Source organism: Thermothelomyces thermophilus, chromosome 1, assembly GCF_000226095.1.
Source record: "Thermothelomyces thermophilus ATCC 42464 chromosome 1, complete sequence".
NCBI classification, from domain to species: domain Eukaryota; kingdom Fungi; phylum Ascomycota; class Sordariomycetes; order Sordariales; family Chaetomiaceae; genus Thermothelomyces; species Thermothelomyces thermophilus.
The window spans coordinates 9,978,106-10,000,000 of record NC_016472.1 but is presented as its reverse complement, the minus strand read 5'-3'; the positions used below and the strand labels follow the sequence as shown (position 1 = coordinate 10,000,000).

At 58.8% G+C, this 21,895-nt stretch overlaps 10 protein-coding genes and 1 non-coding gene across 11 annotated transcripts in view; 8 read left to right on the top strand and 3 right to left on the bottom strand.

Annotated features, from left to right (window-relative positions):
• MYCTH_97448 (uncharacterized protein) overlaps nt 1-1,675 on the top strand; it is a gene marked incomplete at both ends in the record, with an annotated part of 2,137 nt that extends 462 nt beyond the window's left edge. The window contains 3 exons of the mRNA XM_003660782.1: nt 1-595; nt 688-1,091; nt 1,649-1,675. The exon at nt 1-595 is cut by the window's left edge and continues 178 nt beyond it. Coding sequence (XP_003660830.1) covers nt 1-595; nt 688-1,091; nt 1,649-1,675 — 1,026 coding nt within the window. The remainder of the gene's footprint in view (nt 596-687; nt 1,092-1,648) is intronic.
• A 198-nt stretch (nt 1,676-1,873) lies between these two features.
• On the top strand, nt 1,874-3,698 carry MYCTH_2299569 (uncharacterized protein). The gene has a single exon (XM_003660781.1). The coding sequence runs from the start codon at nt 2,281-2,283 to the stop codon at nt 3,364-3,366; it is 1,086 nt and encodes a 361-aa protein (XP_003660829.1). The 5' UTR covers nt 1,874-2,280; the 3' UTR covers nt 3,367-3,698.
• Nucleotides 3,699-3,904: 206 nt separating this feature from the next.
• MYCTH_t25 lies at nt 3,905-4,010 on the top strand. The gene has a single exon. It is a non-coding gene; the product is annotated as a tRNA-Arg (tRNA).
• Nucleotides 4,011-4,131: 121 nt separating this feature from the next.
• On the bottom strand, nt 4,132-5,544 carry MYCTH_2137812 (uncharacterized protein). The gene is made up of 2 exons (XM_003660780.1): nt 4,651-5,544; nt 4,132-4,600 (listed from the first exon to the last, which is right to left on the bottom strand). Exon 1 carries the CDS (start codon nt 5,482-5,484, stop codon nt 4,780-4,782), a length of 705 nt encoding a protein of 234 aa, XP_003660828.1. The 5' UTR covers nt 5,485-5,544; the 3' UTR covers nt 4,132-4,600; nt 4,651-4,779.
• Nucleotides 5,545-5,812: 268 nt separating this feature from the next.
• Nucleotides 5,813-6,274, top strand: MYCTH_2299564 (uncharacterized protein). The gene has a single exon (XM_003660779.1). It carries the CDS (start codon nt 6,094-6,096, stop codon nt 6,256-6,258), a length of 165 nt encoding a protein of 54 aa, XP_003660827.1. The 5' UTR covers nt 5,813-6,093; the 3' UTR covers nt 6,259-6,274.
• Nucleotides 6,275-8,942, top strand: MYCTH_2299563 (uncharacterized protein). The gene is made up of 2 exons (XM_003660778.1): nt 6,275-8,237; nt 8,337-8,942. Exons 1-2 carry the CDS (start codon nt 6,435-6,437, stop codon nt 8,814-8,816), a joined length of 2,283 nt encoding a protein of 760 aa, XP_003660826.1. The 5' UTR covers nt 6,275-6,434; the 3' UTR covers nt 8,817-8,942.
• A 5-nt stretch (nt 8,943-8,947) lies between these two features.
• Nucleotides 8,948-11,092, bottom strand: MYCTH_2299561 (uncharacterized protein). Its single transcript, XM_003660777.1, has 3 exons — nt 10,699-11,092; nt 10,363-10,618; nt 8,948-10,243 (listed from the first exon to the last, which is right to left on the bottom strand). The coding sequence occupies exons 1-3, from the start codon at nt 10,923-10,925 to the stop codon at nt 9,167-9,169; spliced, it is 1,560 nt and encodes a 519-aa protein (XP_003660825.1). The 5' UTR covers nt 10,926-11,092; the 3' UTR covers nt 8,948-9,166.
• A 1,114-nt stretch (nt 11,093-12,206) lies between these two features.
• Nucleotides 12,207-15,408, top strand: MYCTH_2299559 (uncharacterized protein). The gene is made up of 3 exons (XM_003660776.1): nt 12,207-12,817; nt 12,911-14,300; nt 14,583-15,408. Exons 2-3 carry the CDS (start codon nt 13,354-13,356, stop codon nt 15,037-15,039), a joined length of 1,404 nt encoding a protein of 467 aa, XP_003660824.1. The 5' UTR covers nt 12,207-12,817; nt 12,911-13,353; the 3' UTR covers nt 15,040-15,408.
• Nucleotide 15,409: 1 nt separating this feature from the next.
• On the bottom strand, nt 15,410-16,930 carry MYCTH_2299555 (uncharacterized protein). Its single transcript, XM_003660775.1, has 2 exons — nt 16,678-16,930; nt 15,410-16,616 (listed from the first exon to the last, which is right to left on the bottom strand). Exons 1-2 carry the CDS (start codon nt 16,692-16,694, stop codon nt 15,650-15,652), a joined length of 984 nt encoding a protein of 327 aa, XP_003660823.1. The 5' UTR covers nt 16,695-16,930; the 3' UTR covers nt 15,410-15,649.
• An 865-nt stretch (nt 16,931-17,795) lies between these two features.
• On the top strand, nt 17,796-19,369 carry MYCTH_2299554 (uncharacterized protein). The gene is made up of 2 exons (XM_003660774.1): nt 17,796-17,957; nt 18,019-19,369. The coding sequence occupies exons 1-2, from the start codon at nt 17,868-17,870 to the stop codon at nt 18,802-18,804; spliced, it is 876 nt and encodes a 291-aa protein (XP_003660822.1). The 5' UTR covers nt 17,796-17,867; the 3' UTR covers nt 18,805-19,369.
• Nucleotides 19,370-19,502: 133 nt separating this feature from the next.
• Nucleotides 19,503-21,556, top strand: MYCTH_2299553 (uncharacterized protein). The gene is made up of 2 exons (XM_003660773.1): nt 19,503-19,814; nt 19,874-21,556. The coding sequence occupies exons 1-2, from the start codon at nt 19,747-19,749 to the stop codon at nt 21,378-21,380; spliced, it is 1,575 nt and encodes a 524-aa protein (XP_003660821.1). The 5' UTR covers nt 19,503-19,746; the 3' UTR covers nt 21,381-21,556.
• The last annotated feature ends 339 nt before the right edge of the window (nt 21,557-21,895 follow it).

Below are 21,895 nucleotides of genomic sequence, written 5' to 3'. Positions count from 1 at the left end.
TGGCACCACCTCACCAACGTCGTGTGGGTCGACCAGCCGGTCGGGACGGGGTTCTCGCAGGGCACCCCCACGGCAACCAATGAGGTGGATGTGGCCGAGCAATTCCTGGGCTTCTGGCAAAACTTTGTCGACACATTCGCCCTGCGGGGCTATCAGGTGTATGTCACGGGCTCGTCGTACGCGGGCATGTACGCGCCCTTCATCACGAGCGCCATGCTCGACTGGAACGGCACAGCAAACTTCAACGTCTCGGGCATGGCCATCTGGGCGGGCCTGTACTCCAAGATCCCGCTGACCATGGATATACCGGCTGCCAGGTACGTCGACAAGTGGAAGATGGCATTCCCGCTCAACGACACGTCCCGGGCCGGCATTAAGGCGATCGATCAGCGGTGCGGATTCACCGCGTACCTCGACGAGTTCCTGGTTTTTCCGGCCAAAGGACCACAGCCATCGACCCTCCCGGGCGAAGACCCCGCGACGGGTTTGGTTCGACCGGAGTGCGCCCTCTACGCCGGCGCGTGGTTAGCGGCACACGAGCTGAACCCGTGCTTTACTCTCTTCGACGTCACTTCTCGTTGCCCCATCCTGTTCGGTTAGTCCCGCACCTTCCATCCAGCCAGCCCCTTACTTAGTACGGGCGATGGAGCCGCGTCTCTGCTAACATACTATCCCGCCGGCCCGCAGACCCTCTGGGCCTCGCCAGCGGCAGATACATCCTCCCGGCGTCGTTCAACACCTCCTACTTCAACCTCCCTGCCGTCAAGGCCGCGCTCAACGCGCCCCGCAACAGCACATGGGCGTTTTGTCCGAAAGTCTTCTCCAACCCCGTCTTCGTTAACGGCGTCGACACCTCCCTGAGAGCCGGTCCCGGGAGCCAGCCAGCCATCCCGCGCGTCATCGACGGCACGCGCAACGTCATCCTCGGCCACGGGTCGCGCGACTTTCTCATTCTGCCCGACGCCACCCTGCTCACCATCCAGAACATGACGTGGCAGGGGCAGAGGGGATTCCGGACGCGCCCGCGGAGCCCGCTGTTCGTGCCGTACCACGACAACCGCGACCCGTTGACGGCGGCGGGCGCGGGCGTGGTCGGGACGAGCCACTCGGAGCGGGGGCTGACGTGGTTCGAGGCGGCGCTGGCGGGCCACCTGCTCGCGCAGGACCAGCCGGCCGTGGCGTTCCGCATGATCGAGGTGCTGCTGGGGCGCGTGGAGGGGTTTGCGAGCACGGCACCGTTCAGTGTGGATGTTGGCGGTGGTGAGTGCGGGCAGCCGGATCCGGGCGCCATAGGGTCGGGGACCGCTCATCTTGGCGGAGCGGTCGGGTAACAATGAGAATGAAAGAGACCATGTATGAAGGTGAATGTGGAGACGGGAAGGGTGTCGAGTGAGGCGCCGCTATCGTCGGCGGTGTGTCGTCAGGCGGGGGAGCGGGTTTCTCCGAGTGAGACCAGTTGGGGGCCCTTCTGCTTTCTCTTGTTCTTCCCCCCCCTCCTTTCCTTACGTGTATGTGAGGTATGTGCCCTTTATTATTCCTTTTGGGTGCTTCTCACGGATCGTTGTCCCCTGTACCAACCATTTTTAGTATTGTACGTCATAGCATTTCAGTACATATCGAAATGACTAAATAAAAGCCACTGCTGAAGAAACAAAGTTGTGACGAAGGAGAGTAATTTGACGTGTTGTTGTTAACAACTTTCAATTGACAACCACTTTCGCGAAAGATGCAGAGAGTGGATGGAGTAAGCTTCCCTGCACAACATCCTCTGCACCCCTGGCCCTTGCCCCTGCCGGCACTCGGCGCCGCAGGTCTTGGCCCCAGGTGCCGGGAACCTTGAGGGCATTGGCAACCCGGGTCTCGCTTGCCTCGGAAACCGTCCTCAAAACTCCGCTGCAGAAACCATCACAGGATGTTCCATTTTAAATTCCTCGCTTTGATTGCGCCCGGCAGCCGTGTGGGCCAATGCCCTCTGTCCTTTCCTTCCAATTGTCCCTAACATTCTTTTCTTGACACTGCAGTGTCAGTGTATTGTAGATCATTCCCTCGGACTCTCACCCTCGGTCTCTCAACCCCCCTCCCCCCCGGGACGGGATGCAGCCGTCGCTACCTTTCCTCCGGCACGCTGCCCGCCCCGCCATCCGTCATCTGGTGTTGCCTGCTCCGTTACCGACTGCATGCAGCCGCTTCCTCTCACCCTCTCTGACAGGCACTATTAGCCAACATTCTTTCTCGCTACAACAACCCCCTTCCTTCCGACGTCCGTCAGCCATCCGCACAATGGCCTCCGGCTGCGCGGCCTCGGCCTCACGAGGGAACGGCCTCGAGAAGCTCCCCAACTCGTCGATCCGCGTCTTGCGCACGGTCTCGGCCGTCCGCCGGTGGCGCCGCCCGCACCTCCTCGACCAGCGCTCCGTCGCCCTCGTCCCCACCATGGGCGCCCTGCACGAGGGCCACCTCTCGCTGATCCGCGCCGCCGCCCGCGAGAACCACCACGTCGTCGTCTCCCTGTACGTCAATCCGGCCCAGTTCGGCGTGCGCGAGGACCTGGCCAGCTACCCGGTCACCTGGGACGCCGACGCTGAAGCCCTGGTCCGGCTGGACCGCGAGCTCGCCGACGATGGTCACAACCTGGGCCGCATCAGTGCCGTCTTCGCTCCGACGACCGCCGAGATGTACCCCGGCGGGTTCCCCGGCCAGGAGGTGGACAGCAAAGGCAGCTTCGTCACCATCACGCCCGTGGGCGAGCTGCTCGAGGGCCGGTCGCGGCCGACCTTCTTCCGCGGCGTGGCCACCGTCTGCATGAAGCTGTTCAACATCGTGCAGCCGGAGCGCGTCTACTTTGGGCAGAAGGACGTGCAGCAAACCGTGGTCATCAAGAGGCTGGTGCGCGATTTCATGCTGCCCATCGAGGTCGTCGTGTGCCCGACCGCGAGAGCCGAGGAGGACGGGCTTGCGCTGAGTTCCAGGAATGTCTATCTGGGGCCAAGGAGAAGGGCGGTGGCGCCCGTGCTCTACAATGCCCTGAGGGCCGCCGAGGACGCCTATACGGGCGGTGCCAGGGACCGGGCGACGGTCCTCGGTGCGGCCGAGAGCCTTGCGGCGCGCGTACTGGCGGAACAGACGGCGCTGGGCCCAGAGAAGAGGGTGCGCTTCGAGGTCGACTACCTCTCCCTCGCCGACCCCGACACCATGGAGGAGCTGGAAGTCGTCGATCCCGCAAAGGGAGGCATTCTGAGCGGCGCGGTCAAGATGCTGCCCGTCGAGGCCCCTGGGGAGGGTGAAGATCTCGGCCATAGCGGGGGCCCGCCCGTCAGGTTGATCGACAACATCATCCTTCCGGGCATCGAGACAAAGTCCGACTGAGGCACATTAATTTAGCCATTATTATGGCATTGGTCCGGCATTGCTCTGCGCGCTCTTTTTTTAATATTTGTTTTTTTTATAATTTTTAGAGGGCATAGTTGCGAGCCCATGAAAGTCGTTAAATGAGAAGAGTAGTAGCCACGTGCTAACGGTTTGGATATAGAAAGGCTCCTACTTCTAGATAGATGTGTATATCCTAGGTGGAAACTTAAAGGGTACATGCATACTGCTTATTGTCGCGAAGTTTCCACTGGCGCTGGCGCTGGGTTCTGCGCTTGACTGGGCCAAGTTGGACTAGGATTGAAACAAAACGCCACTCAAGACAAGTGCCGCCCCGTGCTTCCACTTGAATCAACCGGATAGGTGATAGCCAACATGTTCTGACGCGCAAGATGGGCACAAGTTGAATGGGTTCCGAATCGGTCGACCCGCTGCACTCGGAAGCGGCAATTGCACGGACGCCGGACTGGCTCCGCATCTTCTCTCCACCCATGCCGCAAACTCTTAATTTGGACTCCATTCGCCCGCCTTCCAACAAGGTCCGCTGGCTCAATGGCAGAGCGTCTGACTACGACTCCCGTTCTGAAATATTCAGATCGGATCGGGTAATCAGGAGGTTCCAGGTTCGACCCCTGGGTGGATCGTTTTGCATCCCTCGCTCTCTTTCGCGAGCCCATCTTGCTTTTTGCATCTCTCTTAGCTCTCTTTCCTCTCTCTGCACGAGCAGGCATTGTGGTTTTGCCGACACCCCGACATAAGATGTTTGACAGCTGAGTGTTTCTATGGTGTCCGTACACCGCTCGGCGCCGGCATCTCCAACTATGCTCCTTGACTGCCCCGAACCTGTCCCCGTACAGAGATTCCTTCTGTAGCTGTGTCAAATCAACATTCAGATGCATCCCCTCGAGGTCTCTCGGTCGCTCTCAGGATCGAGGGTCTTCCGTTTATAGTTCATCCATAAGTTGCCCGTCCACCAAACCCGTAGCCGCCCATGGTCCAGGGCACGCCGTGACCACCACACGAAACCAGAGCGCGGATGCCCTCCTAGAAACATATCCGAAGGGCAAGCCGCATTAGAGCTTAATTTCCGTGCCTGGAGATCAAGGTCGCATCTGCCTTGAAGCAGCTGTAATCGCAAACCCGAGCCGGAATGTGGAAAGGTCTCCCACGAAGTCACATCTCGGTCTAGGTCGGATGTTTGCCTCGGAGACTCCGCGGCTGGTGTGCTGGCGGACTGTGTTGGGTATTAGCCGGCAACGGGGCAGTGCTGAGTCGAATACCTACCGACCGTTATTGAATGCCGGTAGATAGTTGCATCAGAGCACCATGCCCCTTTCTCGCCTTCGAAGACGCGACGGCACGGCCGCTCGACGAGTGACAACAAGGGCTTTCCTGATGGTAGCCCGCTTGCCCTCACAGTATCTTGGAGAAGTGCGACCGGAACCTTCTTGACGCGCGATCGGCAGACCGGAACTGGAACTGCTCCCCATGAACCTCGAAAACCATTTTCGATGTAGCCTCCATCTGTTTCCCACCCTCCGTGGCTCTCGAGTCCGGAACAGGCACCTCAAACCGAAAAACCGTGCCCTCCTTGGGCACCAGCTTGAGCTTGTTATCCTTGGTGACAATCTCAAACGCAAACTTGGAATCCTTGATCACGATGCCCTTGATCCCGACCCGACTCACGCACCCGCTCCGGACAACCTCGACGCCCGCCCCGTGGAAATCCGCGCTTGCCAGCTTGGCCGCGGCGCCCTCACCGCCCGAGTAGACCTCGTTCCCCAGGATCTCGCGCACGTATCCGAGCCAGAGCCGGTGCAGCGGCTCAAACAGGGCGTACTTTTGCCGCTCGCGGGGCACGTCGTAGAGGCCGAGCCTTCGGCGCTGCGTCGCGGAGAGGGGCTTCGGCTTGAGGGCCTTTTTGCGCTGCTGCTTCTTCTTCTCCCGCGCGCGGCGACGGGCGGCGCGCGCGTCCGACGGCGGCGGGGACGACGGGGTCAAGAACAGGGGCCGCTGCTGCACCTTCTCGGTGTAGATGCGGGTCGCTTCGTCGGGTTCGTGAGCGCGCGACAGTAAAACGGCGGCTATCGGCTGGTCTTTCTTGGCCTTCGGTTCCATGGTGGTGGGTGGTCCGAATTGCAGTCGTGACCGTGCAGCCAAGTTTGATTGCGCTCTGCGTAACGTAGGTATGGAGTGTATGTATGGACGTATGTATGTATGTATGTATGTACCACTGAGCTGCGTGAGTTAGCAGTCCTTGGACCTCTTTTTTTTTTTTTTTTTTTTTTTTTTTTTTTTTTTTTTGCCGATTGTGACGAAATGCTGAAGCTTGGCTGCATTTCCGAGTGCCCCGCACTGCACTAACGGTCCAGGGGCCTCGGCTCCGGGCCCCACTATCCCCATCGGACACCAGCACCTACGGATTACACTACAAGTACGGATTACAGTACTTGTAAGGCATGACCCCTGTCGCTACTCCCCTGGAGCGTCAACTGCTTTGTTGTGGGTGAAGCAGCCAACCTCGGCCACCAAAGGATACAACCGGCATTCGTACTTCGCCCTCGCTTCAACTCGAAATCCAGTCATGCGCAGGGCCAAGGCCCGTACATACAGCGGCGGCACCACCACCACCACCACTCCGATCAAGAACCCTCTCATCAAAGTAGCAACAAATCGATAAACGGTCAATTGGGCGTCGGGGAGGTTGGACAACTGGAACAAGCCGACATGGCCCCGGACGACCGCCATGACTCGGCGCCCGACTTGCGCATCCTGGGCGACCGCATCACCCTCCAGCCCAGCGGTTATGTCGAGCCGGCCCTCCCTGAGGATGGGAAGGAGGAGGCTCTCATGAAGAACATGGCCCGCTTCCGCTCCGAACCGTTACGGTAACTAAAGCCGTCATCACCCTATGCCGTCTCGATCCCAACCTCTTCCCTGACTGACGTGCCAGCTTCCTTCGTGAGGTGTCCCTCTATGTCTCCGGCACTGGCTGGCGTGCCTACGACCACGTCCTTGGCCAGCCCATCTTCTACTCGGGCTTCTCGGAGCACATTAAGAGCCAGATCATGTCGGCGACGCTGCTGCAGACCAAGATTGCCCAGCTGGCCGACATGCGAGTCGCCGTCGAGGAGAAACAGGGCTTGCTCAATCCGGACGACCGGGACTTCGTCGTGAAGAAGGCCCAGCGCCGCGCCGTTCTCGTTCAGGCCCTACAGGAGGTGGCCGAGAACCTGACGGACAAGATGATATGCAAGTTCGACAGCAAACCGTTCATCAGGGGCGCGTATTACCTGGTGACTCAGTTGCTGCTCAGGGCGTATCATCAGGGCATTCACGTGTCGAGCGAGGAGGTGCTGCGGCTGCGGAGGGTGGCCGAGGAGGCGGCGAGGAAGAAGCAAAGCATCATCTTCCTGCCGTGCCACAGGTCGCACGTCGACTACGTCTCGATGCAGCTGCTCTGCTACAGGCTGGGGTTGGCACTGCCCGTCGTGGTAGCTGGAGACAATCTCAACTTCCCCATCGTCGGGAGTTTCTTACAGCATGCCGGTAAGCCCCCGCTTCTTGGATTCTCCGTTCGTGCTGCTCGGAGGATGCTCATCGTTCCCCCAGGAGCCATGTACATCCGCAGGTCCTTCGGTGACGACCAACTCTACTCGACCTTGGTGCAGACCTACATCGACGTCTTGCTCCAAGGCGGTTACAACCTCGAGTGTTTCATCGAAGGGGGTCGCTCACGGACGGGCAAGCTGCTGCCCCCGAAGTTTGGCATTCTCAACTTTGTCCTCGACAGCCTCTTGTCAGGCCGCGTCGAGGACGCCATCATCTGCCCCGTCAGTACCCAGTACGACAAGGTCATCGAGACCGAAGGCTACGTTACCGAACTGCTGGGCGTGCCAAAGAAGAAGGAAAACCTGGCCGACTTCCTCACGGGCGGGTCTAGCGTGCTTTCCCTTCGGCTGGGGAGAGTCGACGTGCGGTTTCACGAGCCCTGGAGTCTGCGTGGTTTCATCAACGAGCAGCTTCTGAGAATTTACAAGATGCCGCCGCCCATCAACATTGACTGGAGGGACACCAAGAACCAGGCGCGTCGTCAGAAACTCCTACGAACTCTTGGCTACAAGGTGCTCGCTGACATCAACGCCGTGTCGGTGGTGATGCCCACGGCCCTGATCGGGACGGTCCTACTAACTCTGCGTGGTCGCGGCGTCGGAAGGACCGAGCTCATCCGGCGTGTCGAGTGGTTGACAGACAGGATACGAGCCAAGGGCGGGCGTGTTGCCCACTTTGGCAATGCGCCGCTCCCCGATGTCATCGAGCGTGGTCTAGACGTGCTCGGCAAGGACCTGGTGGGCGTTGTCGAGGGCCTCGCAGAGCCGACGTACTACGCCGTTGACCGCTTCCAGCTGTCCTTCTATCGCAACATGACCATTCACCTCTTCATCTCGGAAGCCCTGGTGGCCGCGGCGCTCTACACAAGGGTGAAGCGGGGTGGCGGGCCCCCGATTCAGGACATCCCTTACCAGGACCTACACGACCAAGTCCTGTTTCTCTCATCGCTCTTCCGCGGCGAGTTCATCTACTCGGGCGAGGGCCTCGCCACCAATCTGGAGAGGACCCTTCTCGGGCTCGAAGCAGACAATGTCATCCACATCGAGCGGGACGAAGAAGGAAACATCACCAAGGTCGGCCTCTCCGACGCCGAACGAGCTGCCGGGCGAGAGAATTACGACTTTTACTGCTTCTTGATCTGGCCTTTCATCGAGGCCAGCTGGCTGGCCGCCGTCTCTCTCATGGGTCTGACGCCGCCGGTTGGAACAAAAGATGATATTTGGGTACAGGTATCCAAGGCGCAAGAGAGCGCGCAGCTGGTACGCTCCCCTCACTTCCAAGACCCTCCCCCCCCTCCCCCCAAAAAAAAGGAGATCTGAATCTCTAACATACCTTTTTTTGTGTGTGTGTGCATGTAGCTCGGGAAAACCCTGTATCACCAAGGCGATCTCTCCTACTTCGAGGCGGTCAACAAAGAGACGCTCAAGAACTCGTACCAGCGCTTTGAAGAGGAAGGTATCATACAAGTCGTCAAGTCCAAGGACACGCGTATCCCGCCGCGGCTGCGCGTCGCGCCCGAGTGGCGGCCGGGGAGGGACGAGAAGACGGGCCAGCTGCTGGCGTCGGGCCGGCTGTGGGACTTCACCGAGAAGATCGCCTCGAGCCGGCGCGAGGGCAAGAATCGGCGGGACGGGGCGACGGTCAGCACACGCGTGGTGGGGCTCACAGATGCGCTGGGGCGGAAGCTGTTTGAGGAAGCCATCAGCGGGGAGGAGGGCAAGGGCAAAGGAAAAGCGGCTGCGCCAGCGAGGCTGAGCAGGGAGGACGAGAGGAGCCTGAGCCGGAGTGTCATGGAGCAGAAGAGGCGGAGGAGGTTAGAGGGGAGGGCACATCTGTAGAGTCTCTTATTTTGTTTGCGACGCGGGTGGGCGAGGCTTTGTCGGATATCTGGCCGTAGCGACTGGAAGGAGTTGCGGGGCTGGTGAGAATACCATACCTTTTTTTTTTTTTTGGGGGGGGGGGGGGGGAGGGGGGGGAAGAATATCGTTTTGCATGTTGTTGTACACTAGTACGTTGTATATGAGGGCCCGGCACTAAACTTTGTTTGGGGCCTAGGTCTTGCGATGCCCTACGTGGTATACTGCCCGGTGGCACGCCTCCGTTGTCTATCTGTCTGCCCGAAGAAGCATCAAGGGGGGCAGAGAAATCCATAGCCCGGCGCATTTATTGTTCAATGTCTTTGCGTCGTCTAGAACACGTCCCACAGACTAACCTTCCCGTCTTTGCTCCCGGCAGCCAGCCAATGGGCCCTCCTCGCCTGCTGAACTCGTCTATCCCGCACCGTCACGTCGACGAGCTTCGGCACCACCGCCACTTCCTTTCCCTCATCTGTCCCGCCCTCATGCTCGTCGTCGTCCGGCTCTCTTCCCTCGAGCAGCAGCCGTTTCCGGGGTCCCCCGCCCTCGCCGCCACCTTCTTCCTGTCGCGTCGGCGTCTCGCTCTCCTCCTCCTCCTCCTTCCCCTTCCCCTTCCCCTTCCCCTCCCTTTCCCCCTCCCCCTCCCCAACCTGCGCGGCCGGATTATCGAGCGACGCGAAGGCGGTAGCGTAGCAGCCGGCGGCGTGCCACTTCAAGACGGCCACCTCGGCGAGCGTCTTGGCCGAGTACACGCGCACCCGGGCGTCCCAGCCGGCGGTGGCGAAGACGCGGCCGTCGGAGCGGATCCGGAGGGACTGCTGGCCCGCGTGCCTCGTGTTGACCGTCTTGATCGGCTGCTGGGCCGGCAGCTCGCCGGGCCGGTGGACCGTGGTGGTGTGTATCGGCTGGTGGGAGGAGGAGGAGGAAGAGGAAGGCGGCCCCGCGCCGGACAGGGCCGCCGTGAGGAGCGACTTGCTTGGGTTCCCTCTTTGCGCGGTAGTGGAGGGCCCGGAGGCGGGATCGGGGCGGTTGTCGCTGGTTGGCGGCGGCGGAGTCCCGGGAGCGGGGTCTGGCTGGGGTGAGGAGAGCTGCTGGGTGGCCGGTTGGGGTGATGAAGGGAGGGGGTGCTTGGCGATGATGGCGTCGGCGCTGGATGTGAGGAAGAAGTCCCTGCCGGGAGACACGTCGAGGGACAGGACTGGCTGGGAATGGCAGCTCGCCTGGTACCTGACGGACCAGTCGCCGTGGTGGGTGAGCTGGGCCACCATCGCCTTGCCGTTTTCGTAGCCGGCCACAAGAGTCAGGTCGTGCCCGCGGTAGAATATCGCCAGGGCCATGACCATGCCGTTCTTGTCGCCCAGCTTGACCGTGTGCCGCCGTACTTGCGAGGGCAGGTGAAAGATATCAATCTGGGACCGCGGGCATGGGTCAGCCGCAGCTTCGGAACAAGGATGGATGTGTGTGTGTGTGTGTGTGTGTGTGTGTGTGTGTGTGTGTGTTGGGTTGGGTTGGGGTAAAGATAACTCACGGCCTCGGACGCCAGCGTGTTCGGCACTGCAACGAAGATCTCTGATGATGATGAACCACTCGGACTCGCACCCGGTCCCGGGGAGGCGGGGCAATGGGCAAACGAGCAGAAATTCATGGTGTTCACCTCGAGCATGTGCAGGATCCATGGCTGGGGTCGGGGCTCTGGTGTCGTGTCCAAGGGCAACTTGGTGCTCAGCCGGCTCTCTTCTTCTGCGGAAAACTTCCAGACTATGAGTTTGTTGTCGCGCCCGTGGCTACCAGTGGGAAGAATGAGTCTCAGCCTCTGGTCTCTCTCGTTCGCTTGCGGGACCTACAGGCGCCGATATCGACCTACGTGATCAGCCGGTCTTCCCCCCAGCCGGCGATGCCTAATATGGCGTTCCTGTGGGCCTGCCATACCGCGCGGGGCCGCATAATTGTGAGATCCCAAGCGACGACGAAGCCATCTGCATCGCCTGTTACGAGGCGGTCGTTGGAGCGCACGAAGGCGGCCACATGCACCTGCGCCTTGTGTCCGCGCAGAATCGACTCGGGCTGCGCTGGCCGCCCATCGGTCGCCATTTTTTGTTGTTGTTGATTTTATTTTGATATATTTTTTATTTCCTTTTTCTCTTCTCTTGGACACAATGACTGGTCAGGACATGTTGGCCCCGGAGGCAGTTGAAGCAGTGGGCGTTGGTGATTCAATTGCTTCGTATCGATAGAGGTTACGTGAAACAATTTCAATGCCTGGGAAGCAGAAGCGAGGCCAGAAAATACAGAGATGCCGAAACGAGTAGGTACCGTACTGTAAGGTACTGTACCTATTGTGGTGCCTCACAGAATTCTCCGGAGTGCAACAGTAGTTATATGAATAGCAGGGGCCACCTGGGGGCCCCGTTTCGTAGGGTTATTAGCAAGGTACCTTCAACACCGCTCCCTTTACACAGTACGCTCTTCTTGTATGAACGTATTGTATGGGGTTGTCGCTAAGCCAATTGACATTTGGATTGTGATTCGTGAGGAAGGTGGAGCAGAGGCGAACAGAAGTTCTCCATACTCTTCTCGGAGGGGCTCAGAAGCAGAGAAGGTAGAGACTATAATTAGGAAAAGAGAAACGAAACGAAACAAAACAAAATCCAAACAAAGCTTGATACCGTATAACTAGACTACATAGAGAATGTGACGTATGCTTCTCCGTACTGGTAACATGTTTACGCAGCACTGCGCGCACCAACCCCGTTCCGTTTCAACGGCCCTTGTAGCGCTGCGACACTGCTGCTTCATCCCGCGAATCAAGCTGCAATTCTCCTCCTGACCCGCTCGTGCCCAGACCACGCAGGACGGATGGATGATACCTCCTGCCGCTCCGCGTGGGCGAACTGGTACCACCGCGTCCCGAACCACGAGTTTCGCCATCCGCATCTCGACGCGCCGGGTCGCAACCCGGATTGGATCACGCAAGGCCGTCATCCCTACCTAGTACCCGGGCCCAGGCGTGTGTGTTGTGTGTGTGTCGACGTGGGGAAGCTGGGGTGTTCTTGATCGCGGAATGTTCGGCCGTTGTTTCGACCAATTGCCTGAAACACTCGCGGCTCGCACAGCGTTTCCCAAATCCCCATCCCCCAAAAGGGGGGGCCGCCTGTTAGACTCTGGATTCGGTGTCACTTTTAGGGGGGTCGAGACACCGCTGAACAGAGACATTGGGCGCTGGCTAGAACCCATGGAAAGCAGCCGTACCATTTTGGGCCTCGGACCCATGGGACGGCTTCGTCCGACTTGAACCTGCGCGCCCCTGTCGATTGTTCGTCGTTGCGGGCTTCGATTTTGGGCTGCGCTTGACCAAGTTGTCTCTTGGTCTGTTTCTTGGTGTTGTCGAGAGTTGGCAGGTCCCTCTCTCTCTCTCTCTCGTCTGGGCGTCAGAGGGGGGCACCACGGCAACATGAACTCTGCCCGCCGGCCTCGGCCGCGCTCCCGTCAACCGCCAAACGGTCTGCGTGCCCAGACACAGCCGCCGTTTGTACGTGTTAGAGATGGAAGCCAGGAATACACGACACCCAGCGGTGACCTCACCACCGGCGCCCAGCATCATCAACTGTTTCCAGTCAGGAGTCACGAGACGCCGGCAGGCTTCTTTGCTGACAGGAGCCGGTTCTTGGTTCCAGACTTCCAGACTACGCCCCCGCCAGCCGTTCATGGAGCTACGAGGGCGGCCGCCGACGACAGCAGTGTCGGCCGAGGAGGAGGCAGAGGGAAGGTGGCCGCTTCGGCGATCCCCGCGGCGGCCAAGTCGAAGCGGGTGCGGACGGGATGCTTGACCTGCCGGGAACGCCATCTCAAGTGCGACGAAGGCGTTCCGGATTGTTACAATTGCCGCAAGAGCAGCCGCGAATGCAGACGCGGTATACGACTAAACTGGATCGAGATGAGGAAGTGGGATCCGCCATGCCTGCCCCAGACGGCAGAATGGTCAGGTTGGTCACCTACGACTCTCTCTTTACTCTTTCTTTTCTTTTCACCTGTCATGGTCGGTGCCGGACGGACGTGCTGACACCGAGATTCGCTAGTCCAAATCCTGGACGAGTCGCGTTCCATTGCCTCAGAGTATAAGGGGGGCCTTGAACTTTATCCCAAGGTCGCCGAAACGCCCCCGGAGTCTGACCTAGACGCACCCAGCCGCCATGCCCAGCTCTCCGATTCCCAATCGACACGCGGGATTTCTCCCGGGAACCACAGCATCGCAGCTAGCTCGAGTATTCAAGATCAGTACCATCCTAATCACGTCGGCCAGCCTCCTCCTCCTCCTCCTCCTCCTCCTCCACACGAGCAACCGGATCAACTCCCCCCAGTCCGGCAGCCAGACTTTGACCATTCGCCCAACCATGGGAATCCCCATGGCTTGAACATCACCCTCCAGATTCCCTCCCAACCGATTGGATCCGCGCCGCATGGCTTTCGAGCCGGTGGGCGAGGCGAACAAGACCGGCACTCTGGCATCCAGACCGGGCTCATGACGCCGTCAAGCGAGAACACGACGGACGAGCGGGACTACTTGAGCGCAGACGAAGAGATCCATCTCATGCAGGTCTTCATCGACGAGGTGGCCATCTGGATGGACGCCCTGGACAAGGACAAGCACTTCGCCAACGTCGTGCCATACCTGGCGCTCAGACTACCCATGCTGCTAAACGCCTTGCTGGCCTGTGGTGCCAAACACCTGGCCCTAATAGGGCGGCACGACGGGGACAAGGCCGACTACTACTACAACATGGCCTCCACTCAGCTGTCGCGCAGCCAGCAAGAGCGCGATCGCGACCCCGCCGACTGCGCCCTCACCGCCGTCGCCCTGGACGCCTACCACCTCATGAGCGACTCGCCCACCCAGCGCATGGGTCGCATCGCCTCTACCCGCGCCCTCATCCGCGCGTGCGGTTGGGACGCCACCTCGACCGGCCTGGCCGCCGCCTGTTTCTGGGTCAACGTCGGCATGGAGGTGCTCAGCTGCATCGCCTTTGGCTGGCCGACCGCGTGGGACCCGGACCAGTGGGGGCTCGACTTGAGTTTTGCGACTCTGGAGGGCGCCAGCCGGAGCAGCGGCGGTCGCAGCCTGGCCGAGAGCGACGACGTGTCATGGCCCGCGCGACCGCCGGCCGAGAGCCACCACCCTGCCGCCGACGACAGCGCCGACAGCGCCGACAGCGCCGACCTCGGCCGGGAGGAGCTGTGGGTGCAACGCATCTTTTACATCATGGCCAAGGTCTCAAACTTCCGCGCCAACACGCCGCAGTTCCAGGAGCCCTCGCCGCACGACGAGCAGGTCCGCCTGCAGAACCGCTTCGCCGAGTGGAGGCGCCTGCAGAACATGTGCAACGCCTGGAACCTCGGCTGCCCCCGCTCCATGCGCCCGTACGGGTACTCGCCCGGACCGTCGCCCAAGTCTCTCTTTCCCAATGTATGGTGCGTCAAACGACCGACCCACTGATCTGGTTTCCCCCTCTTTTTTTCTTTTTTTCTTTTTTTCTTTTTTTCTTTTTTTCTTTTTTTCTTTTTTCCTTTTTTTCTTTTTTTCTTTTTTTCTTTTTTTTTTCTTTTTTTCTTTTTTTCTTTTTTTCTTTTTTTCTTTTTTTCTTTTTTTCTTTTTTTCTTTTTTTCTTTTTTCCCCTTCTCTTCCCTTCTTACCCCCCGGCACACCCATCACCATCGTTTACCAGTAACTGACGCGCACATAACAAACAACAGGCTGATCAAGTCCTCGGCCAAGCTCGCCCGCCTCTTCTACCACACGGCCATGTGCCTGCTCGCGCAGGTCAACCCGCTCGACCCGCGCGACAGCCGCGAGAACCGGGCGTCGCAGCTGCACCACGCGCACCACGTGTGCGGCATCGTCGCCCACACCCGCGACCGCGGCGTCGTGTCCGTCGCCATCCGCAGCCTGGCCGTCGTCAGCGCCGCCCTGGTCGACCGCCGCGAGCGGGACGAGGTCGTCGCCGTGCTGGAGCGCATCCAGCACGAGACCGGCTGGAAGCTCGGGAGGGTCATCCAGAGCCTGCGGAGCACCTGGGGCTGGGAAGCCGGCGGTCCGGCTTCTTCGGGCCCCGGGCCGGCGGGGCCGGCGGGGGCGGCGGCGCGCGGGATGGGGCTTCTGGCGCCGCCACTGCCTTCCGGCGTCGGATTGTCAAGGTTGGGCGGGCGGTGATAGTATGTGCACCGGTACCGAATATGAGGCCCTCTCGAGAAAGAACGGATTTCGGGCCCTGAAATCGAGGACTACGTCCAGCTACCGTGCCTGTTTTTTTTCTTTCTTTCCTTTTTTTGTTACCAGCGATCTAAACAGCTTGGCGTTTGGCTTTGGCGGAGGTTCATAGCGGAAGGGTTGTCGCATATACCCCTAGAGCGTGAATTAGGCTAGGTCAGTGCTCGGTAGAGTATGTACATATATCTCTTATGGCATGTCTATAATTTATGCTTCCTCCAATATGTTTGATTCACGCTTCTCTGGCGGGCTGGGTATGTGTGCCATCGTTTGATTGATCCCCTTGTTCTATCTCGTGTGCCGTACAGTACGCGTGTGTGTGGAACAGATGATAATATTTCGTCTATACTTCTCTACAAGGTCGCGCATATCTTACACTTGCTTGGCTCTATGCTTGTAAATGTAGAAGGGAAAAAAAAAATGTCCATATCGTCAGCACCGTCTGGTTGGTCCACTTCATGTCACGGCCGCAACGTAGATTCTTCTACGCTCTTCATCGTGCCTGAGAACACACCCAGCAATCTCCTCCGGGCCAATTCGTCGCCTTCTACGCTCACGCAGTCCCCACGACCTGCATGACCTCGCCCTCCGCCACCTGAGCACCCTCAAGCATGCACTCCTCCTTCTCCACCTCGGGGGGCGGCACGACGATGCCGTACTTCTCGTACGGGAACCCGACGAGCGAGGGCAGGTACTCGGCCCAGCCGTCGTCGATCTCGCCGAGCTGGTGCGGGTCCACGTCGCCCGCCTCGCCCGTGCGGCCGGCCAGGACCTCGGCCTCGCGCCCGGCGTACTCCTCCTTGAGCTTCGGGTGCGGCACCCACACGACGCGCATGCCCGCGCGCCGGCCCGCCTCGACCCCGGGCACGCTGTCCTCGAAGACGAGGCACTCCTCGGGCCTGATCGGCCGCTCCCCCGGCGGCAGGGACTCGTTGATGGTCCGGAGGGCCACCAGGAAGATGTCCGGCAGGGGCTTTCCCCGGCCGGGCGGGATGCGCGGGTCGTCGCCGAGGACGCGGCGGGCGGTCGGGAAGACGGAGAAGAGCTCCTGCAGGTGGTCCGTCTTGAGGCGGAAGTTGGACTCGTGCGACGACGTCGCCAGGGCGATGTGCACCCGGTGAGGCGTGGTGCTGGGGGCGGTGGCGGCGGAGCCGTCGGCGGAGGAGGAGGAGGAGGTGGTCGCCTCCTTATTCTTCTTGAGGTCCCAGTAGCGAGTGCGGCCGAGGCTGGAGAGGAGCTCGGGCACGCCCGGCAGGGGCTGGGTCGTAGGGAAGTGCTTCATCTGCAGGGCGAGAAGCTCCTCGAGGTACTCCTCCTGGCTGATGGGCAGCTGGGCCCATTCGCGGAAGAGCTTGGTGGCGGCGGGGCCCGGGCGGCCTTGGAGCTTGGCCTTGATGCTCCATGGCAGTTTGGGGCGCTGGTACTTCTCCAGGACCAGGTTGATGCAGAGCGTGTAGAGATCTTCGGTGTCCAGGAGGAGGCCGTCCATGTCGAAGAGACAGGCCCGGACCGGCGGGAAACTGGAAATCGGTCGTTAGCCGCCTCATACGTCGGTCATTGGCTCAGGGACATGGGACTCACTCGGTTCTGGGAGCCATTTTCTGCCTGTGGGAAATCGGCGCAAGGAAATTTGAGGAGTTGAGTTGTTGCGCAGAGTACTGATAGAAAACCGGATCAAGTGTGGTTTCCCCAGATTTTTTTCCGGCGCCAGCTTTTGCGCAGGCTACAGATCGATGTTCTGTTGTTTTCAGATCCACGATTGTTGACTCACCCCGCCTCCTTATTGTTATTCAACAGAGATCGCGGGGTCGGTCGAAGAGGGGAACTAAATTAATCTGTACCTGTATGTACACTACGGTATTGTATGTACTGGAAAACAGCGAAAGGAACAATGGAAGCCCATGCACAGTGGAGCAATCACGGTGCTAGTTTTCTCATGAATGCAAGCCCTAAAAGTGTGCTGTACTCGCGCCAAGCACGAACTTTACTTGCTAGTCTCGCCGGTATGGGTTAGTGTGAGTAGGCAGTGAAACTCGAAGATAGCCCGGAGCTCTCCCTAGTCGTTTGCTTTCATTCTCGAAGTGACCCGTATACGTCCGTAGAGAATTCCGTATGGATTACATGTAAGGATGTATTAGTAGTTGTTCAGGGTGAAAAAGACAGGGAGAGGGGCAGCACCGATTATCAAGTCGATTTCTTCTGTACGGAGTACCTATTGGGAATTGATAGCTGAGACTCGCCTGAGACTTGCAGATAAATAAAGATAGGGAAGGAACCAATCATGCTCCCATTCTCTCAAAATATGATCCCTCGGCGCCGACTTTTCGCGTCTCAAGCCTGTCCAGGTACGTTTCGTAGGTAAGGTACCTACTCCGTACAAGGGTTCCATATAAGAAAAGTTGCTCATGGTTGTTGATTTTGAGTCTGTTTCCTCCCTTGCCCACTGAGATGTAAGTGCATAGCGCCGAGAACTTGATCTACCTAGGTAGGGTAGGTACTATGTGAGTAGCTATGCTGATTTCAACGAATTACATACTGCGTAGGTTCGTACGCTGCTCGAGTATGGAGTGCGAATTTCACGGTTGCATGCCCCTCCATTTCAGGAACGATAGGTATTTCCGGTAAGTCTAACCCCTGTCACTGTGAATCCCCTTGACTGGATCCACTGCGCCCTCCGCCTCTAATAACCGCTGCGGTGTTGCGCATCGGCGTTAGCCTGCTTGGAAAAGCACGGATTGCAAATGGTCCCGCCGGACAGAGAGGCCGGCACAATGAGCAAAGACAAGGTACAGGTCGAACCAGAGTCGGCGGTCGACTATGAAAACCTCGAGCCGGAGAGGTTCGATCCCGAGGAGGAAGCAGCAAGTAACCGAGCGCCAACTCTGTGGGCAAACTGACACTAACACGCCTGTTTTTACACAGTCCTTGATCGCCGAGTCGAATTCGCACAAAGCCGAAGCAAATGCTCTCTTCACGTCCGGCAAATACGAGACTGCGATCAACAAGTATGATGAGGCCGTTGCCGTCTGCCCCAACTACTTAGACTACGAGTTGGCCGTGCTCCGGTCCAACATTGCCGCCTGCCACCTGAAGCTAGAAGAATGGAAGGAAGCCATCAGCAACGCCACCACTGCTTTGGATGGACTTGATCGGCTAGAGAGGCAAGAGAAGGAGAAAGAGGAGCAGGAGAAGCAGGAGAAGCAGGGGCAGAGTATCACCGCCGCAGGCAGCTCCACGGGCGGCGAGCCGGCCGACGCTGAAGCCGAGATCATCAGCGCCGGCGCCGCCAAAGCCGGCCCCGCACTCTCCGCTGACCCCGCCGACGATTCGGTGGAGGCTGCTCGCCGGAAACGCCGTGACGACATTGCGAGGATACGCGCCAAGGCCTTGATGCGACGGGCGCGCGCTAGGAGCGAGTTGGGCGGCTGGTCGAACCTGGAAGGCGCTATCGAAGACTACAAACGTCTGGCTGGCATGTCAAACCTGACGGCGACCGATAGGAAGATTGTCAATGCCCAGCTTCGAGCGCTGCCCCCCCTCGCCAAGGCGGCGCAGGAGAAGGAGACGGCTGAAATGTGGGCGAAGCTCAAAGACCTGGGCAATGGGTTACTCAAGCCGTTCGGGTTGAGTACGGACAACTTCCAGATGGTCAAGGACGAGAAAACAGGCGGGTACAGCGTGAACTTCAGGAGCACCGGGGGGAAATAGAAAGGATATGGCATTGCCGTCACGAACCTGTTCAGATGGCGAGCTCTGATTCGGACTTACTCAGAAATTACCGACATAACACACTCACCTGCCATTATTTCGGCGCCCACCGAATCCTGAATTTGACTTCTTCGAGTTGAAGAGTACCCCGATGGTTGGACGCAGCTCATAACGGCTGATCCCAACCAACAACCTATCAAGGCCTGGACATTTCAACAAGGCTTGAACGGACGGAGACGATGTTCAACAGAAGCCCACCACACACATCCCCGACGCAAGTTGTTTGTATCTACCTGGCCTGTTGGCGAACACTACGGAGCAGTGCGTGCCAGAGAAATCCGTTCATGAGAGGCGAGCGGCTTTGCTGAGGATATATGACCATGCAGAGTTGCCGTGAACGAGACGAGATGGACTTGTGAACTTCTCGACACGCCGAGTTCCTGCGAGGACCGGGTTATTACTGTGCATATCCTGCACCGTAGTGTGTGTTCCTGACACGCCTAATAAATACTACGGACTACAACGAAAGCATCCGCATCCGGAGAGGTAGGCATCCGTATGTTGGGACAACGTACCAGAGTATCGGTATTTCGCACTGTTACGCCAAACGCTCGACATCAGCAGGCTTTGGCGCGACGAAGTACTAGTAGGTTAGTGGGTCGGCTCTGAGGGGACCCGACAGTGAGACCCTGGCATCCGATAAAGCCGCTTATCAAGCAGCGCGGGGCAACCAGCAACTAAAATTTCCTGGGAGGCAGAAAGTTGCCCCGCTGGCTCAGACGAGCATTGCATTCTGCCATCAAGCTGCCCGTCTTCCCGCTTCTTCCGAGATTATCAACAGCTCAACGGCTCGACGTCCTTTTCTTCTTCGTTGGAACTCTCTATACCCTCGAACCGAACACCATAAGCAAGGGAGAGCAGGCAGAGAACAGAAGCACCATCATGGACATCGATACCGACATGGGCATGGTGTCCATGCAACAAATGGGCACTGCCCGAACAGGCGCAACGTGAGTTGCTTTTGTCGAGATATTCCCCAGAATATGTTTTGGTCCTGACATAATGACAGAATCCTTTGCTGTAACTGCGGCGCTCCCATTGACGGCACAGCGTCTGCAGGTGCTCTGTGCTACGATTGCATCAAATCCACCGTCGACATCTCACAAGGCATACAACGCGAGGCCACGCTACACGTCTGCCGAGATTGCGACCGATGGCTGATGCCCCCTAACAGCTGGGTAGCGGCCGCCCCAGAATCCAGAGAGTTGCTATCAATTTGCCTTAAACGGTTACGGAACCTGGGCAAGGTCCGCATTGTCGACGCCCGCTTCGTCTGGACAGAACCTCACTCGCGCCGCATCAAAGTCAAGATTACGGTCCAAGATGCGGTTGCCGATGGGGTCATGATGCAGCAAAGCTTCGAGGTGGTCTACATTGTGGCAAACCAACAGTGCCGCGAGTGCGCAAAGTCGTACACGGCAAACGTGTGGCGCGCCGCCGTGCAGGTCCGCCAGAAGGTGTCCCACAAGAGGACGTTTCTCCTGTTGGAACAGTTGATCCTCAAGCACCAGGCGCACAAGGACACAATAAACATTAAAGAGGAGAAGGACGGTATCGACTTCTACTTCGCCCAACGGAACCAGGCGGAAGCCTTCGTTCATTTCCTCAAATCGGTGGTTCCAGTTCACATTAAGGAATCGAGGCATCTCATCTCAGCCGACACTCATACCGGCAACAAATCCTACAAGTTCAACTTCTCGGCCGAGCTCGTCCCGGTCTGCAGAGACGACCTCGTGGCGTTGCCTTTGAAACTCGCGAAGTCGCTCGGCAATATCGCCCCGCTTGTGCTGTGCTACAGGATAGGCACATCTGTCAATCTTCTCGACCCGAACACACTTCAGACCGCCGAACTCAGTTCCGATGCCTACTGGCGCGCACCTTTTCAGCCGCTCGCTGGTGCCACTGAAATGGTTGAGTTCATCGTCATGGACATTGAGCCGACAGGCCAGCGCAAGGGCAAGTGGGTGCTGGGTGAGGCTACAGTAGCCCGCGCCTCGGACCTCGGCGTCAACGACAACACCTACTTTGCCCGGACACACCTCGGTAGCTTGCTTAAGCCAGGTGACTCGGTCATGGGGTACATGCTCACTGGAACCAACTTTAACTCGGAGGCGCTTGACGCCATTGAGAACTCACGCGCGTACGGGTCGACGATCCCGGACGTGGTGCTCGTCAAGAAGCACTACCCCAACCGCCGCAAGAACAGGCGCCGCAACTGGAAGCTCAAGCGCATGGCCAAGGACGAGGGCGATCTGCTGCCCAAGGCGGCCGACCAGGCCCGTCTTGAGGCTGAGTACGAGCAGTTCCTGCGCGACGTCGAGGAGGACGAGGAACTGCGTCAGGCGCTGGCGCTGTACAAGAATACCAAGAAGAAGAAGAAGCAGGATGCTGACGCTATGAGCATCGCCGAGACTGAGATGACGATGGATGATGACGACGACGGGCCTAAGATCAGCATGGACGAGCTGCTGGATGACTTTGATGAGCTGGAGATCAATGACGAGGGGCACGCCTGAGCGACTGTCTGAGGGTGTCTGAAATAAATTGTTTTTCGGATTTGATACCAGCAACTCGTCGAACGGGTCTCGCATAGCATTTGCCAATTCGAGTAACTGCTCTCATAACCACAGCAACGGGCCTTGGGACGGCATTTTCTTTCCCTTCCTCACCTAGCTCGGACTGGCACGAGTAGTTCGCCAAGAGCCGGGACTGAGCCTAAGCGTCGCAGCAAGTCCAAGTGTTTCCTCACCACCGAATCTAGTTGGTGCAGTATGTCCTATTCACGGAAGTGCCCGCAACAAGGCGAGGCCGAAGGGGAGAGTATTACCGTCGGCGCTGGGGATGCTGAGTCCGTGGATGCTCGCTAGATGCAAACGTGCCTGGAATGCGGTAGAAGTGTGGCTTGCGTTGGGAAAGAAATGGCCGACGGGATTGGGCGTGTCCGCATCCTCCTATTTTGGAGGACTTCGCACGGGGAGGTGCTGCTGAGCGAGCCCCGGAAGAGATCCGTCCCGGCTGGGTCGGTCGGCCG

Coding starts and splice junctions, on each gene's coding strand:
- MYCTH_2299569 (XM_003660781.1), top strand. CDS start 2,281: ATGGCCTCCGGCTGCGCGGCCTCGGCCTCACGAGGGAACGGCCTCGAG.
- MYCTH_2137812 (XM_003660780.1), bottom strand. CDS start 5,484: ATGGAACCGAAGGCCAAGAAAGACCAGCCGATAGCCGCCGTTTTACTG.
- MYCTH_2299564 (XM_003660779.1), top strand. CDS start 6,094: ATGGCCCCGGACGACCGCCATGACTCGGCGCCCGACTTGCGCATCCTG.
- MYCTH_2299563 (XM_003660778.1), top strand. CDS start 6,435: ATGTCGGCGACGCTGCTGCAGACCAAGATTGCCCAGCTGGCCGACATG. Junction 8,238..8,336: donor CGCAAGAGAGCGCGCAGCTG/GTACGCTCCCCT, acceptor GTGTGCATGTAG/CTCGGGAAAACCCTGTATCA.
- MYCTH_2299561 (XM_003660777.1), bottom strand. CDS start 10,925: ATGGCGACCGATGGGCGGCCAGCGCAGCCCGAGTCGATTCTGCGCGGA. Junction 10,619..10,698: donor GGGGAAGACCGGCTGATCAC/GTAGGTCGATAT, acceptor TCCCACTGGTAG/CCACGGGCGCGACAACAAAC. Junction 10,244..10,362: donor ACACGCTGGCGTCCGAGGCC/GTGAGTTATCTT, acceptor CCGCGGTCCCAG/ATTGATATCTTTCACCTGCC.
- MYCTH_2299559 (XM_003660776.1), top strand. CDS start 13,354: ATGACGCCGTCAAGCGAGAACACGACGGACGAGCGGGACTACTTGAGC. Junction 14,301..14,582: donor TCTCTCTTTCCCAATGTATG/GTGCGTCAAACG, acceptor AACAAACAACAG/GCTGATCAAGTCCTCGGCCA.
- MYCTH_2299554 (XM_003660774.1), top strand. CDS start 17,868: ATGAGCAAAGACAAGGTACAGGTCGAACCAGAGTCGGCGGTCGACTAT. Junction 17,958..18,018: donor TCGATCCCGAGGAGGAAGCA/GCAAGTAACCGA, acceptor GTTTTTACACAG/TCCTTGATCGCCGAGTCGAA.
- MYCTH_2299553 (XM_003660773.1), top strand. CDS start 19,747: ATGGACATCGATACCGACATGGGCATGGTGTCCATGCAACAAATGGGC. Junction 19,815..19,873: donor ACTGCCCGAACAGGCGCAAC/GTGAGTTGCTTT, acceptor ACATAATGACAG/AATCCTTTGCTGTAACTGCG.